Source organism: Lathyrus oleraceus, chromosome 7 (assembly GCF_024323335.1).
Source record: "Lathyrus oleraceus cultivar Zhongwan6 chromosome 7, CAAS_Psat_ZW6_1.0, whole genome shotgun sequence".
NCBI classification, from domain to species: Eukaryota; Viridiplantae; Streptophyta; class Magnoliopsida; order Fabales; family Fabaceae; genus Lathyrus; species Lathyrus oleraceus.
Genome location: NC_066585.1, coordinates 479,938,930 through 479,955,067, shown reverse-complemented (window position 1 = coordinate 479,955,067; position 16,138 = coordinate 479,938,930). Strand labels below are relative to the sequence as shown.

The 16,138-nt window shown below is 36.7% G+C and overlaps 2 protein-coding genes across 4 annotated transcripts; one reads left to right on the top strand and one right to left on the bottom strand.

The window, feature by feature from the left end:
- The first annotated feature begins 9,332 nt into the window (after nucleotides 1–9,332).
- On the top strand, nucleotides 9,333–12,483 carry LOC127108198 (probable serine/threonine-protein kinase PBL9). 2 transcript variants are annotated; one of them, XM_051045628.1, is made up of 6 exons: nucleotides 9,333–10,092; nucleotides 10,187–10,560; nucleotides 11,103–11,238; nucleotides 11,318–11,460; nucleotides 11,563–11,680; nucleotides 11,777–12,483. In XM_051045628.1, exons 1-6 carry the CDS (start codon nucleotides 10,017–10,019, stop codon nucleotides 12,193–12,195), a joined length of 1,266 nt encoding a protein of 421 aa, XP_050901585.1. In that variant the 5' UTR covers nucleotides 9,333–10,016; the 3' UTR covers nucleotides 12,196–12,483. The 2 variants fall into 2 exon arrangements, with proteins under 2 accessions (XP_050901585.1, XP_050901584.1); XM_051045627.1 differs by having other exon boundaries at nucleotides 10,181–10,560.
- Nucleotides 12,484–12,654: 171 nt separating this feature from the next.
- Nucleotides 12,655–15,728, bottom strand: LOC127108197 (serine/threonine-protein kinase PCRK2). Of its 2 annotated transcripts, none has more exons than XM_051045625.1 (4): nucleotides 15,204–15,728; nucleotides 14,831–15,094; nucleotides 13,921–14,043; nucleotides 12,655–13,586 (listed from the first exon to the last, which is right to left on the bottom strand). In XM_051045625.1, the coding sequence occupies exons 1-4, from the start codon at nucleotides 15,594–15,596 to the stop codon at nucleotides 13,014–13,016; spliced, it is 1,353 nt and encodes a 450-aa protein (XP_050901582.1). In that variant the 5' UTR covers nucleotides 15,597–15,728; the 3' UTR covers nucleotides 12,655–13,013. The 2 variants fall into 2 exon arrangements, with proteins under 2 accessions (XP_050901582.1, XP_050901583.1); XM_051045626.1 differs by having other exon boundaries at nucleotides 14,831–15,101; nucleotides 15,204–15,702.
- Between the last annotated feature and the right edge of the window lie 410 nt (nucleotides 15,729–16,138).

The following is a 16,138-nucleotide window of genomic DNA, read 5'->3' as shown; positions in this document are numbered from 1 at the left end:
CTCTTTCTATAGTTTTTCCAGAGTCTTCAACATAAGTGGAGAAAAATCAGAGTGAGATAACTCCCCCTGAGTCAAAGCAAAGTCCTTAGCCTTGGCAGCCTCTTCCGCGGCAATGCATGCTGCTTCTTCAGTAGCAGCAGCTTCAGCGACGACCTTTTCTGCAGCTTCTCTTGCTTTCTCTTCTTCTTGTAAGCGATCTTTTCCTCATCTTCTCTGTAAGCTCTCTCCTCTGCCTCTCTGGACAGACAGGCCTGTAACCTCTCTCCAACTTCTCTGATAAAGTCCTTTCTGACTTGTTCAGAGAGGCCTTTCAGCTTGAAAGCCTCAGATATCATCCATCTAATTACTCTATTCCAGTGAATCCTTACAGCTGAGGGATCATCATCGATTTTAGAGTTTTCAGACAGTGATCTGAGCTTATCCACTAAAGACTCGGCAAATAGGGTGACTGGTTCTTTTAGAGTGGGAAAGGTGGGTTCAGGTTCAGAGGCAGGTTCAGGTTCTGATTCAGAGATGGGAGGGATAGGTTCTTATGGTGTGGGGATGGTTTCAGCGGGAGGGTCATATGTTTGGGTGACAGGGTTTTAAGAGGGATTTTTGGTGAGATGTTTAGAGGGTGGTGATGTTTGTGTTCAGATGGAGAAGGGATGAAGGTTTCTAACTCATATGGGTTTTGAGTGGAGAGGGCGTGAGCTTGGAGTTGCGCAAGAGTAGGGGATTGAGGGTCAGATGGTTAAGATTGGTCAGAGTCAGATGAATTTTGTAGTAGGGTGGAGATGAAGGAGTGGAAGAGGGTGGTGAAATGGGTTAATTGAATAGTTGAGCCTCAGATATTGGTAGTGTTGTGGTGGTTAGATTGAATTTCTGAAGGGGAGGGTGAGTTAGAGGTATGAGTTTCAGAAGGATTTGTGGTGGAGGTTGTGGGTTTAGAGTGTGTGTATATAGGGGATGGTTGAGGTAAGGAAGAAGACAATTGCCTTAAATGTAAAGTAGGAGAGTCAGAGGGTTAAGACTTACTTCGAGAGGAGGAGGAGACGAGAGGCACATGTGGTCTAGATACAAAAGGTTCCCCCAACATCTTAGATTTCTTCTTTGAATTTCTTTTAGATGGATCTCGCATCCTCTTCATGAAATTGGGTGGATGTTCAGGTAGCCAATCCATCGAAAAGTCAGAGATATCAACCCTTTGATTTTCCAGGTCCTGTAGATAGTGGGTTATAACCTCTGGGGGTCTATCTTAGATAACAGATAGAGACCATTGGGTATCTTCCTCTAATCCTTCAGAGCTTCCCAGGAGGTATCCAAAGATGGCTTGACCAAAACTTTCTCAATGATGCCCATGCTCTTCAGATTCCTTAAGTTCAGAGGCCTACCGGTGTCTAACATCACATCTTCCATAAGATTGTGGGATATCAGACGATTCACCAATCCTCTTTCTATCAGAACGTTGAAGATTAGCCTTCCTAGAGGAATGTAGGTTATGGGCTTCATGTAGTTTCTGGTGTCGCTGACGGAGTCCCTCTGATACTAGAACAAGAGAGCTGACAGATTCAACTTGAGTCCTTTGTGGAGGAAGTAGAGGATGCATTTCTGGTAAGTATTGATGTAATCTAACGAATTTGATGTTGGGCGATGATGAATAGTCCCCAGAATAATCCTCAGCCATACCCTTAGATTCTGGTGAAGTTCTTTGTTCTTGGAGGATTTTCCTTCAACGCTCTGCTTGAAGATTGTAGGAATAATCTCATGGGACATATATTTTTCCCTAGGTTTGATGTTGTAGTTTTTCTTCCCTCTGTCTTCTCCATATTCAGAAGTTTAGTGATGGATTTCTCAATGATAACCATCCCCCCCCCCTAGAACATGTGAGACGATGCAGTGGTCATCTGAATCTGCAAATCTCCATAATTCCTTGACCATATAGGTGTATATAGGACCATAGAGTCTCTGAAAGTAGTTTTCCCACCCTTGCTTTCTCAATTCCTCCATGAGGTCAATACCATTTCTCTTCATATTTTCAAAGTCTACCAAAGATTCACAAAGAACTTCTAGTTTATCAAAAGGAGTTGCAAGATGAATGTGGGGTGGACGATCCAAAATGTGAGGTTCCTTGTAGATTGGAGTTGATATAGCAGCACTTAGAGTGGAGGTTTGCTGGGAAACAATTGTATGTTGTTCCGTTGATTCCATTTGCTGAGAGAAGTTATACACTTGTTGTTGTTGTGAATCCATGAAGAAGATGAAGAACGCTTTGAAGAACGCTTGAAGAATACTGAAGAACTGAGAGAGAGGTTGAGTGAAAGGGTTTGTGTTGGATGTGAGTGAAAAGTGTGAAAGTGAGAGTTGTGGCATGTATATATACACAAAGTTAGCATGCAAAACGACATCATTTAATGGGAGTATAAAACAGTAATTAATTAATAGCATAAAAATTGAGTCGACACCCGAGGGAAAATTAATTACAGCTTATGATGGATGTCTAATCCCAAAATTTTGCACACTGCTCGAGGAGATCTCAATAGTCTGGCTCTTGAGTTTTATGCTAGACAACTGTCTAGAAGATCCAAGGTCAAACGCAAGAGAGGCCACATGTTGATATATCTGATCTTCAAGAATACCAAAAGATTGGGTCCTGAGGGTTTCTGATTCAGATAACTTCTAATTAGTAGAAATATCAGAGTCAGATCCAGATGCTAGAAGTTTTAAGTAAGAGCCTAATTATGGGAAATTTGCCATGTTTAAATGTTTTAGAATGAATGAGAATCTATCTTTCAGCAAGGGGTTTTGTGAAGATATCAACCCATTGGTGGTCTGTATCTATGAATTTTAAAGTAATTACCCCTTTCTAAACATAGTCTCTGATAAAATGATGTTTAATTTCTACACGCTTTGCTCTGGAGTGCAAAATAGGGTTCTTACATAAACATATGGCAGCAGTATTGTCATAAAAGATAGGAACGTTACTCTCATATATCTGAAGGTCTTCAAGTTAATTCTTCATCCACAGAATCTAAGTAGTGCATAATGAAGCTAAAATATATTATGCTTCTCTAGTAGAGAGTGCTATGGTTGACTGTCTTTTGTTGGGCCAAGAGATAAGGTTTCCTCCTAAAAATTGATAGTTTCCAGATGTACTTTTACGTTCCAATTTGTCTCCAGTGTAATCTGCATCACAATATCCAGAAAGTCTATCCTCTGATGTTTTCTCATACATCAGGCCAAGGTTAGGTGTTCCTTTCAGATACCTTAGGATTCTCTTAACAACTATAAGATGAGATTCTCTTGGATCTGATTGGAATCTGGAACAGAGACAAACGCTGAAGAGAATATCGGGCCGTGTAGCAATCAGATAGAGAAGAAAGCCTATCATGCCACGATAGAGCTTATGACAAACCTTTTGGCTTACCTCTTCTTTCTCTAGAATGCATGTAGGATGCATATGAGTCTTTGCTGGTTTGCTTTCTGACATTTCAAATTTCTTCAAAATGTCTTTTATGTATTTGCTTTGATATACATATGTAGAGTCTGAAGATTGGTTGATTTGAATTCCCAGAAAGAATTTTAGTTCTTGCATCAAACTCATTTCAAATTCTGCCTGTATTAACTCAGGGAATTCTTGACAAACAAAAGGGTTAGCAGAACCAATGATTATATCATCATCATATATCTGACAGATCATGAGGTTATTTATGATGTTTTTACAAAAGAGTGTATAGTCAATTTGCCTCTAATAAAATCATGTTCCAGAAGAAAAGTGTCGAGTCTTTCATACCAAGCTCTAGAAGCTTGTTTTAGACCATACAAATATTTTTTCAGTTTAAAAACATGTTATGGACATTTTGAATTTTCAAAGCCCGGAGGTTGATGAACATACACTTCTTCAGAAATATATCTATTCAGTGAATGATACAAGTAAACGAATACATTCTAACCTGGCGACTGGAGCAAAGGTTTCGTTGTAGTCAATGCCTTCTTGTTGACTATAACCTTGTGCTATTAGTCGTGCTTTGTTTCTGACCACTTCTCCCTTTTTCATTTAGTTTGTTTCTGTACACCCATTTTGTTCCAATAACATGGGTACCTTTTGGCTTTGGTACAAGATCCCAGACATCGTTCTTTGCAAATTGATCAAGTTCTTCTTCCATTGCCAGAATCCATTCTTTGTCTTGAAGTGCCTCATCACAGGATGTTGGCTCTATCAGAGGCACTAATCCCATAGGGGTTTCCTCATATACTTTAAATGTCGACCTTGTTCTGCAGGTTCATCCTTGTTTCCCAGAATCAATTATTCAGAGACGTTTAGTATATTTCTTGATCTTTTCTGTGTAGTTAAGATTTCCGTTAGTTCTGGGGTTTGCCTTTCAGCTTCCTCAGATTCTTTAGTCTTTTCGTCAGAACCTACAAGTGTTATCTCCAGATCTGCAAGTTTTTCAACTAACTTTGACTTTTCAGAGTCAAGCTTATCATCAAATCTGACATGTATTGATTCTTCCCCAATTTTAGTTTCTATATTGTATACTTTGTAGCCCTTAGAGAGGTCTAAGTATCCAAACATAATACCTTTTTGTGCTTTTGAATCAAACTTGTTCAGATTTTATTTAGTGTTTAGGATAAAGCAGGAGCATCAAAAAGGATGAAAATAAGAAATGTTGGGTTTTCTTCCCTTACACAGTTCATAAGGAGTCTTCTCTAGAACAGGTCTTATAAATATTCTATTCTAAATATAACAAGTTGTATTTAATGCTTTAGCCCAAAAGTGCTTAGCCATGTTCGGTCCATTGATCATGGTTTTGGCCATTTCTTGGAGAGTCCTATTCTTCCTCTATATAACCCCATTTTGTTGTGGTGTTCTAGGACATGAGAAATCATGGGATATTCCATTTGAATCAAAAAGATCCTTAAAAAGTTTGTTTTCAAATTCGCCACCATGATCACTTCTGACTCTGATGATCTTACACTCAAATTCGTTTTGCACTTTTGAACAGAAACTAGTAAATACAGAGTGTGACTCATTCTTGTGTCTTAGAAATTTTACCGATGTCCAACGACTATAATCATCAATGATGACCAGTCCATACTTCTTACCATTGACTGAAGTTATTTTAACATATCCAAACAGGTCAATGTGAAGAAGTTCCAAAGGCTTAGCGGTAGAAACAACACTTTTATTTTTGAAGGATGTTTTAGAAAAATTTCTTTTCTGACATGCCTCACAAAGAGCATCTGAGGAAAACATCAGTTTAGGTAGACCTCTGACTAACTCATGACTCATGAGGGAGCTGACGAATTCTTCCAGGCTTATGTTATTCAGATATTTTGATAGCTTCAATGCAATGACCATAGGTCTCCACTTCTTTGGAAAGCTTCTGACAATCTCTTTGACATGATCTATAGTTGTGTAGCCCTTGTCCAGAACCTTGAGTCATGCAATTAAAGTTTGAAATTTAGAAAACATTACCTCTACAACTTCATCATCCTCCATCTTGAATGCTTCATATTTTTGAATTAGAGCCAGAGCCTTTGTCTCCTTGACTTGAGAATTTCCTTCATGGGTCATTTTTAAGGAGTCAAGTATTTCTTTAGCAGTTTCCCTGTTGGTGATCTTTTCATATTCATTATAGGATATGGCATTCAGCAGTATTGTTCTTGCTTTGTGGTGATTTTTGAAATCACGCTTCTGATCATCAGTCATTTTATTTTTGGCAATAGCAATACCAACATCAGATATAAGTGGTACATAGCCAATTATAACTATGTCCCAAAGGTCAGCGTCATAAACCAGGAAGGAACTTTCGATTCTGTCTTTCCAATAATCAAACTTTTCTCCATCAAACACTGGAGGTTTAGCGTTCTAGCTGTCTCTTTAATTGGTGTTAGTCATTATGTTTTTCTCACGCTGAATCTACTCTATATTGTTAAGTGTTTGATTCGAAAATCAATAACAGAGCCGAAGCTCTGATACCAATTGAAGGTAGAGAAAAACAAGAAAGGGAGGTTTGAATTATTTTCACAGGTAATAAAAACTTTTACAAACAAAACACACACGAAAGATAAAGCAATCAACACAGAGTTTTATCCTGGTTCGCTTCAAATTCAAAGCTACTCCAATCCCCAAGAGATCTTCTTGAGAGTTATAATAATAATATTGAGATTTTATAGGTTATGCTCATGAATCTTCATTACAAGCAAAGTGACAAATTTTACACTTGTTTATCCTCCCAAACAAACAAGAGTTCTTCCATGGGATGAACTCACAAATCAAGTAGAGATTTTACTGGCTAATTTCAATAACCAAATAGAACTTTTACCTGACTATAATTTCTAGAACCTAACAGAGATTTTCATTTATTTATCTCTAGAATCCAACAAGAATCTTAAAGAGATTTGGAATCTTGCAACAAACAATGGCACAACACTAGTACAACACTTTCCTCACAAGTAGTTTTGACTCACAAATCACAAAGGAAACTGTAGTGAAAAAAATATATTAAAGAGACAGAAGGAGAGTGATAAAATAGTAAGAAATATGGAAACTATGAAATCTGGTGTGTTTTTGAATGAAGGATATACCTCCTTTATATAGGAGAAAATGGGGCTAAAAAAGAAAATAATGCATGGGCCGAAATATTTGAATAATCGATTAAGCCAATTGATTATTTACCTCAAATAATCGACTTTTCAAGCCAGATATGGAAGGTTTTTATATTTATTCATTTTCAATCCATAAGATACTATCTCAATCGATTTCAGACTCAACCTAGTAAAAATAATATATCATTTCATTAGGTTTAATCGATTATTTGGTTGGAGAAAGCCTTCCAGTCAATCAGACACTCCCTTAATCAGTTGGCTAGGCCTTAAAAAATATTTTTAGGTGATTTTATCAAACAAAGAGGGCCTTAAAAAGGTTTTAGGTGTGTGGGTGTGAGTTTCCTTCGTATCTTAGGAGTTACTCTCCTATTTTTACAAGACTTTGGTCATTCAGACATACACGACCATACGAACTTTCACACTTCCTCTCTTTCACAAATATGAAGTTTTCAAGTTCCTTTTCTAGATACACAAATTATATAAGAACTTCATTAAAACTTGAGTTTTCTACTTGATGAGGCTTAAGATATATTTAAGTTAATCACCATCATTGGAGAGTTGAAAGAATATTAACACCGACTTCAACAAGCATCAATGTTGTCATCATCAAAACACCAAGACAATCAACAACATCAGGATTATTAGCTACATACCTGTAAGCACATAAATTCACACAGGCCATTGCATATAATATTGCAAGGAATGATATCCCAAAGAGTCCATTATAAACACTTTCTCAAGGGATCACGAGGAAATGCACAATTACAATTCTTTCACCATTCTCTTAAAGTGATTGGCAGCTCGATAGTTCTATATTGAAGAGTGGATGAATCATTGAACTCTAACATACTCCCAACTTCATAGGGGTTCAAATATCGATCACCTAACTCTAATATCCTGAAGATTCCAATGTACATCAGATCATAGGAGCACTCGTCATCAACGAGGATTCCTAATACTTAGTGATTTGATATGGTGGCGATTACAACCGGTAAAAGTGTCGAATTATAAGTCCCATCCATTTTCTGGAAATCCCAAAACTCTGAAATAGGGGTGTCATCTTCCTACCTCTCATTTGTAATTATTTAATAGGGGGCCTTTTGGTGGATGTTCTTTCTCAATAGATGATCCACCGCCGATTGAACAACGGAGAGAAAATATAAAGATCTTGAGGCTGGGAAACCTGTGGTGTCTTTGAAAACTGGACTGGTCGTCATCATCTTCTTCAAGCAAGCTCGTTGTAGTAGTTTGTGGTTTTTGAATCAATGGGATATGATCGTGAAATTTATAAGAATCAGAAGTTGATTCCCACATACAATGACATTGTTCTTTAGAGAACCATAAATGTATGGTAAAGTGATTGAATATAGTATTAGGGAGAAAACTTCTGGTGCGATAGAGATGGTGGACGTGTACGGTTAACACTCTAATGCCTAAGCCAGTGAGTGAGTAACAAAAAAGTAGAGTAAATTATGGTTAGAACATACCTCAAGTATCATGTGGGATATCTTATATACGAATGATGATTAGAGATGCCTCATGCTTTATGATCAATGTATTTTGATGCACATTCTTCTACTATTTTACTTAGACGACTCTATAGTTTATTCTATTATTTTTACCCTTTTACTGTGTTTTTATATTTAAGTTTATTTCTCGCTTTATCTTGTTTTCATACTTTATTTTCAGCCTAAATAGTTATTTGATACCTTGTCACTATGCAGATCATAACTTGAGCTTCGAGATTCAAATTAACACCTTCTGATATGCGTTAGAAAGCTAAGAGAAAGATCTACAAGTTTCGTGTTGAAGTCAAAAATTGATTCAGAGTGAAGGAGGATCGAATAATTCGTTGAAGTTCCAGACTAATTAGAATAGTTAGTTTGGGTCGGTTTTTGTAATTTTCGGGTCGGTTTCCTTAAGGGCCTGAATTTCCCTTTTGTTATATTAGGTTTTTCGCCGCTACAATAATCTTATTCTGCATTCACGAAAAATAATATGCTTTGAATCTATGGAAAACTAACACTCTCGGAGTTGATCTGGTGTATTCAAGTTCCAAAACTTTGAGATTATTATACTTATGCAATTGAGTTTCAATATCCTTCAAGTTCTTCCTATTAATCGTTTGCTTAATTCGAGTGCAATCGTTTGCTTAATTCGATTGTTGTTATAGGTTAGAACGGTTAAATTCAATTGATAAATGTTTCCTAATTTTAATCGCTCGAGTACGGATCTCAAGATCATGGGTGTATGGACTGATGACTAAACCTTCTCGTTATTGAGTCTCTGACCAGGCGGAACTTAAAATGAAAAACTCTTTTTAGATCTTAAATTAATATTCCGATTGCATATCAATAATTTGCTCTAAAAGTCTAGATAAACATAAAATGGAGATAATTTTTGTTATAATTTTCTTGAGGCATATTATATTGCCATGAGGTTACTATTATTCAAGTTCCAATGTGTATAAATTACTAAAGTCTAGATAAACATGAAATGAAGCTAATAATTCGAAGCATATTATATTGCCATGAGGTTCATACTATATTAGTAGATAACTTAGCATATACTATTCAAATACCACGAAGAGTTAATTATACAACAAATTAGCACCGTAACCATCCCTTGCGTAAATCTTTATCAACTCATCATGTTCAAGACAAGTGGATAAGGCCAAAAAGGTCCCAATTATGCTCTCAACTTGCATACAAATTATGGAAGCTCCCCACTTGCCAAATGGACCCATATTTCACTCCCTAATCAACTTCAACCAATAATTTCAAACCGGACAATTCAAGTACTAGTCCTCAGTCTCAAAAAATATCTCGACGAGAAAGTTTGGCACACCATATTAAGGACTTTGTAGAAACAAGCGCTTTCCTTTCCAAACAGTTACACAATGCTGTTCCCTTAACATTTCATACAATGAATATGATGTTACATGAATCTCCATACTCACCTTCCTTTGTCCCTTCACCTCCCCCCATATGTCTTTACGAATCCATCCAAAACTTTTATATACTTTTTAGTCAACTTCAAGATTTTCAATACCATTTCACTCTTCTTCTCACACTACCTTCTCTAATGTAACGACACTTTTCACACCTAAGACATGTCGGCTGTTTGACACTTCTGCTATACTACGCCAATAACCAACGGACACGTCTGATTACATTCAATCACTTTTGTTTTTGTGGGACAATACGGTAGACTCGGCCATATAAGTCCCCTTCATATCAAGAATCTTCTTCACCTCTCCTTCTTGATTTTTTCTCTTCTCTATATCCTTTGTTACAAACATGTTCTTCATGTCATTTTCGTTTCTCCGTCTTTCTTTTTTCGAAGTTTCAATTCACAATCATGGTTAGTTTCGGTTAGTTTGGACCTTCTCGGACTTTTTGTTGTGATCTATAGACAACAAAGCTATGGGAATTAATATTGTTTCTGCTATGGGAGTTTGTTTAGGTAGCCAAATCAAAGCTGAAGGCCAAACTAACTCTGGTATTTATAATCTTGCATATGTGATATGAGTATAGTATAGTAGTGTGTAGTTGATGTAAGTTTTGTTTTATTAATCATGTTATTTCAGTTTCAGGGTTAAGTTCAAAGAGTGTGAATGTTGTTGAAACAGAAGATATCGCTCTCAGTAGCCCATGTTGCAAGGCTTCTGTTGATCTCAGTAGCTCAACCAGTGAGATTGAGATATCGGTGGGATTGGTGCCTCGGACTGACCCGTGTGTGGGGGAGATCTTGCAATCATCCAATTTGAAGAGCTTTGCTTTGACAGAACTTCAGGCTGCTACTAGAAATTTTCGTGTCGACAGTGTGTTAGGAGATGGAGGTTTTGGATCGGTTTTTAAGGGTTGGATTGATGAACACTCGCCTTCTGCTGCTAAGCCGGGCAAGGGCATTGTTGTTGCTGTCAAAAAACTTTATCAGGATGGCTTCAAAGGTCGCGAGGAGATGTTGGTAAGTTTAACTCATCTAGTTAAGAAGTAAACAATGCCTTTTTTACATGTTTAATTATTGAGCTGTGTTATTTTCAAATTCATCAACCATCAATAGGAATCGTGGTTAATGATGTTCAAAAACGTATTCAATTGTATTTAGTGAATTGTTAATGAATTGTGGTTAGGGAGGGTAAAACGGATTACGCCGGCTTGTTTAATCCATCATTTTTGGCGAGCTGAGTCAAAGTTTCGAACATTTTGACGGCCCACCCCTTTTTTTAGTGGGTTTTGGTGGGACGAGTCTAAACGAAGCATACATGCTCGTTTGTCATCCTTAACTGTGATGCATTGAAGTATTAATGTTACTTTTACATCAAAATTATGTTGACCATCTGAATCGTTGTCGAAATTTGATGTTAAATATAACTTCTCTTTATTATTATTATTATTATTACTATTACATGTTTGAGAATATTTTTACATGCTTTATCTTGTTTGTTTCTTAAGTAAGAGGGGTTTGTTTTATGTTACATCAATCAGTGTTCTCTATTTCTATTTTAGGCTGATGTCAATTATCTAGGCCAGCTTTCACATCCTCATCTAGTGAAACTGATTGGATACTGCCTTGAAGATGAAAACAACCTTCTGGTCTACGAATTTATGCCTCGTGGCAGCTTGGAGAATCACTTGTTTCTCAGTGAGTTCTTCTCTTTTCATCCTTTCACATTATTGTACTTGACAAGGCATGCCTAACATTACCAATAATGCTGTAACAGGAGGCTCTTATTTTCAACCTCTTTCTTGGTGCCTACGTTTGAAGGTTGCTCTTGGTGTTGCGAAAGGCCTTGCATTTCTTCACAGTGCTGAGAAAAAAGTGATATACCGAAATTTCAAGACTTCAAATGTCTTGCTAGATTCAGTATGTGTCTATTTGTACACGCACAGCACAACTCAAACACACTAATATATTATGTTTATTTAAGCATCATATCTGAAAATTTCCTTGCTGATTTGATCACAGAATTATAATGCAAAACTTTCTAATTTTGGGCTGGCAAAGGTCGGGTCTGCGGTTGATAAAGGTCGTGTCTCCACCCGACTAACATATGGATATGCAGCTCCAGAATACGTAGCCACCGGTATTGTGTTGAGTTCATTAACTTACTCAAGAATCAACTGTTTAATATCATTTCAGTTAGTGACTAAAATAAAAATAAAAACTTTTGTTGTTGAAGGTATTCACAGTGCTAAGAGTGGTGTCTATAGTTTCGGGGTTGTCCTATTGGAAATATTATCAGGGAGGAGAGTTATTGACAGGAATAGACCACAAAGACAACAGAATTTGGTGGAATGGGCTAAGCCTTATCTGTCCAACAAGCGTAAGATTTTGCGCGTGTTGGATAACCGTCTTGAAGGCCAATATGAACTAGACGGTGCCTATAAGGTTGCTACACTCTCCCTAAGGTGCCTTGCAACAGAAGCAAAGTTGCGACCAAACATGGATGAGGTTGTTACAAATTTGGAGCAGTTGCAGGTTCAAAATATAAATGGATGCAATCAGAATCGTTTGCGTAGAAGAAGCGCTGATGATGTTACCTGTGTTAGAACAACCACGGCTTATCCTCAACGTTCTACGTCTATGCTCAGTACATGACATTTCACATTGCAAAATGCAGATATAGCATCCTTCAGAGTTAACAAAGCTGAATGTACTCAAATGCAGTGATCCCATACTGTGAAGTGTTACCAAATGAATTGTACATATCTTATTATAGATTATGTTTCAGAACCAAATATCTCTTGGACATTTGGCTTGTTGAGAGCGCCTATGTATATGAATAATTGGGTCTTCTTAGTGTTTGTAACAGTCAAATAACTGTAATCTATTTGTTATATAGTTTCCTGATTCCTAATTTAATATATGAAACTATAGTTTTAATAATTTGATCCATGTATGTATATTTACTAAATCAACTTCAATCTTATATTTGATAATATCAATTTTCTATCATCCAAGTTTGACTCTGTCCTCAATTGGCTGCTACTAGTAATAACTATCAAAGTAGGTGAGTCGTAATTGTTACACAAACAACGTGTTCATAGAAGACTTGGAAATTGGAATGGTAACTCAATTCATACAAGTGAAGTCAGAGTCTTACAATTCGAGTATTTCAATGAGTTGTATGTACTTCGATATATACACATAATTCCTTCAATACCTAAACCTTGCTTTCATGACTGAATTCATAGTTAGTATCAAGGTCAGATAACTTGATATTATATAGCTTTGCTCAAAATTATCCTGTACAAACATTTATTAATTAATACAAAATTGACTTGGATAAGTATGTTAACCATGTGCTCAGCTATGCCGATTTCACTGACTGAAACTAAGTGATCACCGAACATTGCGATGAACAGGCAACGATAGAGGAAGATTTTGCTTTCCAAGATACGAATGCAGATCACTCATCACCAAGTTCTTACAAGCCCAGGTGCCCAACTTTTCCAATCAAACCTTCCAACGGATTTATTTCTTAAGCTGACCATGTCTCTGAATTCAAAAACCTTCTTCCGATAATTACTCCCCTGTTTAGCTGGTTCCCGCTCAGCATCCTCTACAGATAAATTTACTTCTTTTCCTTCTCCAGTTTCTGCAACAGTTTGGGAAATGCAATCATCCACAGGAACAATCTCGTTGATAATGTTGTCGAGAATCTCAACCACCTCACTCATTTTTGGGCGAGACCTTGGCTGCTTCGTTAGACACTTGTTTGCTAGGATTGCAAGTTTATGAGCTGATTTGGTGCAATCCTGTCCCTCAAGCCGAGGATCGACTATATGATGGAACTTCTTAGAATCAGATACATAAGATCTTACCCACTCCAAAAGCTTTTGTTCGTTTCTTGGTAAGTTTCTTTCTACGGCTCTCCTCCCAGTGATAAGCTCATAAAGAACTACGCCAAAGCTCCAAACATCACTCTTAGCAGTCAGCTTACCAGTATGAACATACTCTGGCGCAGCATATCCTATGGTGCCAACAACCTTTGTAAAGAGAAAATAAGTCATTCATTTTGCATATCAGTAGAATATCCGGATTGGATTACAAACTAAGGTTTAGAGTTCAGAATTCCATCTAGCAATATGAACTCATGAAACTCATTTCAACAAAGAATATAGTTAAAAATATATGTAATCTGTTCAAAATAAGCTTCACAGCATGTTATTGTAAGCATCTAATGTTATCATGCAATATTGTCAATTTCCTATCATTATGGTATGCTTAAAAGTAGAGTGTAACTCTAACTTTATTTTTCCTGTCAAAATAAAAAGTAGAGTATAATGACTTCTTTTCTACAAGATATAGACATTTTCTTACTGCTGTTGAAACATAACCAGACCCTTCTGAGGGTCCTTGCCGAGCGAGTCCAAAATCTGAAAGCTTTGCATTGAAGTCCTCATCTAGCAAGATGTTGGATGTTTTAAAATCTCGAAATATTAGCTGCATCAAATACAATGGGGATCAGTATTTTCTTACTACAAAAGTCGTCTAGAGATATTAGCTGGCGAGAGTGGCCGGATAAAAAAGACATCCAAAGCGGGAACCACGAATCAAAATCAAAATGAACTAAGTTATGGCAAGAGCAAAGGACTCTTTTCTATAGAGCACTATTAAAAATCCAAATGAGAAAGGCAAGTAACAGGCTTTTGTCAACTGTTCCACATTTCTAATTCAACGCAGAAGCACACAGACTCGCACAGTGTGCCCATACATGAAATATTTGCTTCACTCATTCACAAAGAGGTTTTAGAAACCCATTTATTGTAAATCCTCATCAATGATTTTCAACGTGATTGGTTGTGCATTTGGTTGTACTTGTACACCCAAAAAGAATTCCCCCTCCTTAAAAGGGACTTTGCTCTAGTTGTGTTTGGCTTTATCTTAAAAACAATTTTAAAAACCGATTCTCTGCCCAAACGGCAAAACCCAAACCACCTCCATTTGGTCTAAAGCAACACCTTCACTTTGATAATACTTGTCCAAAGTTTAGTACTAACTATATCATCTTTTATTAAAATTTCGAAACATAAATCAGCCCACTTTAACTTACAAAATAGCTTAGCACAATCAAAGATCATCCATCAAACATTGACCCTAACACATTGCATAACGACCCGTGTCATTGGCAAAAAAAACAAATAAACATAGACCAAAAAGCCAAACCAACAGCTCGCACGATCCCAGTATCAAACAAAACAAATGTACAATTTGCTCTACTATACTCTACCTGAAAATCCATTTCTTCATGTAGGTAAGCCAAACCACGAGCCGCATCTTGAGCAATCTTTAATCTGCTAATCCAAGAAAGAACCGACGAAGGAACACGAGCCAGAAGATGATCTTCCAAGCTCTTATTAGGCATAAACTCATACACCAAAAGCCTTTGTATCCCTCTTTCATCATCTTCAGCACAATAACCAACCAACCTCACCAAATTTGGATGCTTAATCACCCCTAATAAATTCACTTCATTAATCCACTCCTTATGCCCCTGAAAACTAGAAATTCAACACAAACAAAAAAGCCCCATTATAACCACAAAACACAGCAAACTAAAACAAAACGCAATTATTGAATGAAGACGGATAAATTAAACATGCCTGATGACCATTACGATTCAATTGTTTAATAGCAACATCAATTTGGGAACGATGAGAATGATGATTTAGGGTTCCTCTATAGACAGAACCGAAGCCACCTTCGCCGATTAAGAGAGCTCTATTGAAGCCACGAGTGGCGGTTTTAAGGTCGGAGAAAGAGAATAGAACAAGGTGATTGGCTCGGCGTTGAGAGAGAAACTCGTGGAAGCCGAGCGTGTCGGAGAAGTCTCTTGAATCGGAGTCGTACTCGGAACGGCGTGAGTCCATTAAGCTTAGAGAACGAGCCCATGAGACTCGTGAACCTCTTGAGCTTGATGCTGAACCTTCTTCGTCTTCTCCTACTACTACTCCTCGTTTCTCTGATCCTCCGTTGGAGAAATGGAAGCACTTCATTTTGGGTAAAAGGAAGAACACGCAGTGGAAGAAGTGTTAGGTACTGAGTCAAGAAAAGACAGTAGAAGAATAGAATCACATCGCTTTTCTTCAACTTCAATCTTCAATAATAATAACGGCTTGATGTCTAATAATGATGTTTTCTTCATTCATCTACCAAAAATTCTAAAAAATATATTTAAAAAAAATACTAAATCTCATTTTAGATATTAAAATTGCAAGACATAGTTTTTTTAAATTTTATTTAAAAATATTAAATTTAGTTGAGTAAGGTTTAAGTATGGTGAAAAAACAAGGAGACATTTTTCATTTTAAGTCACCTTATTTAAAAATGATACAAATGAATTACTTGAGTCAACTTAGACAATTGAACATAAAGTTCCACCATGTTCTATTTATTAACGGATTAATAAGTTGATAGTTTGACCTTAAAAAATTAACATATTTTTTAATTTAAAATTAAATTTTAATATTTAGAATTTTGATAAAATTAAATATGTATTAGCAAAGATAATTAATCGAGTTTTTTTTCCTGTTTACAA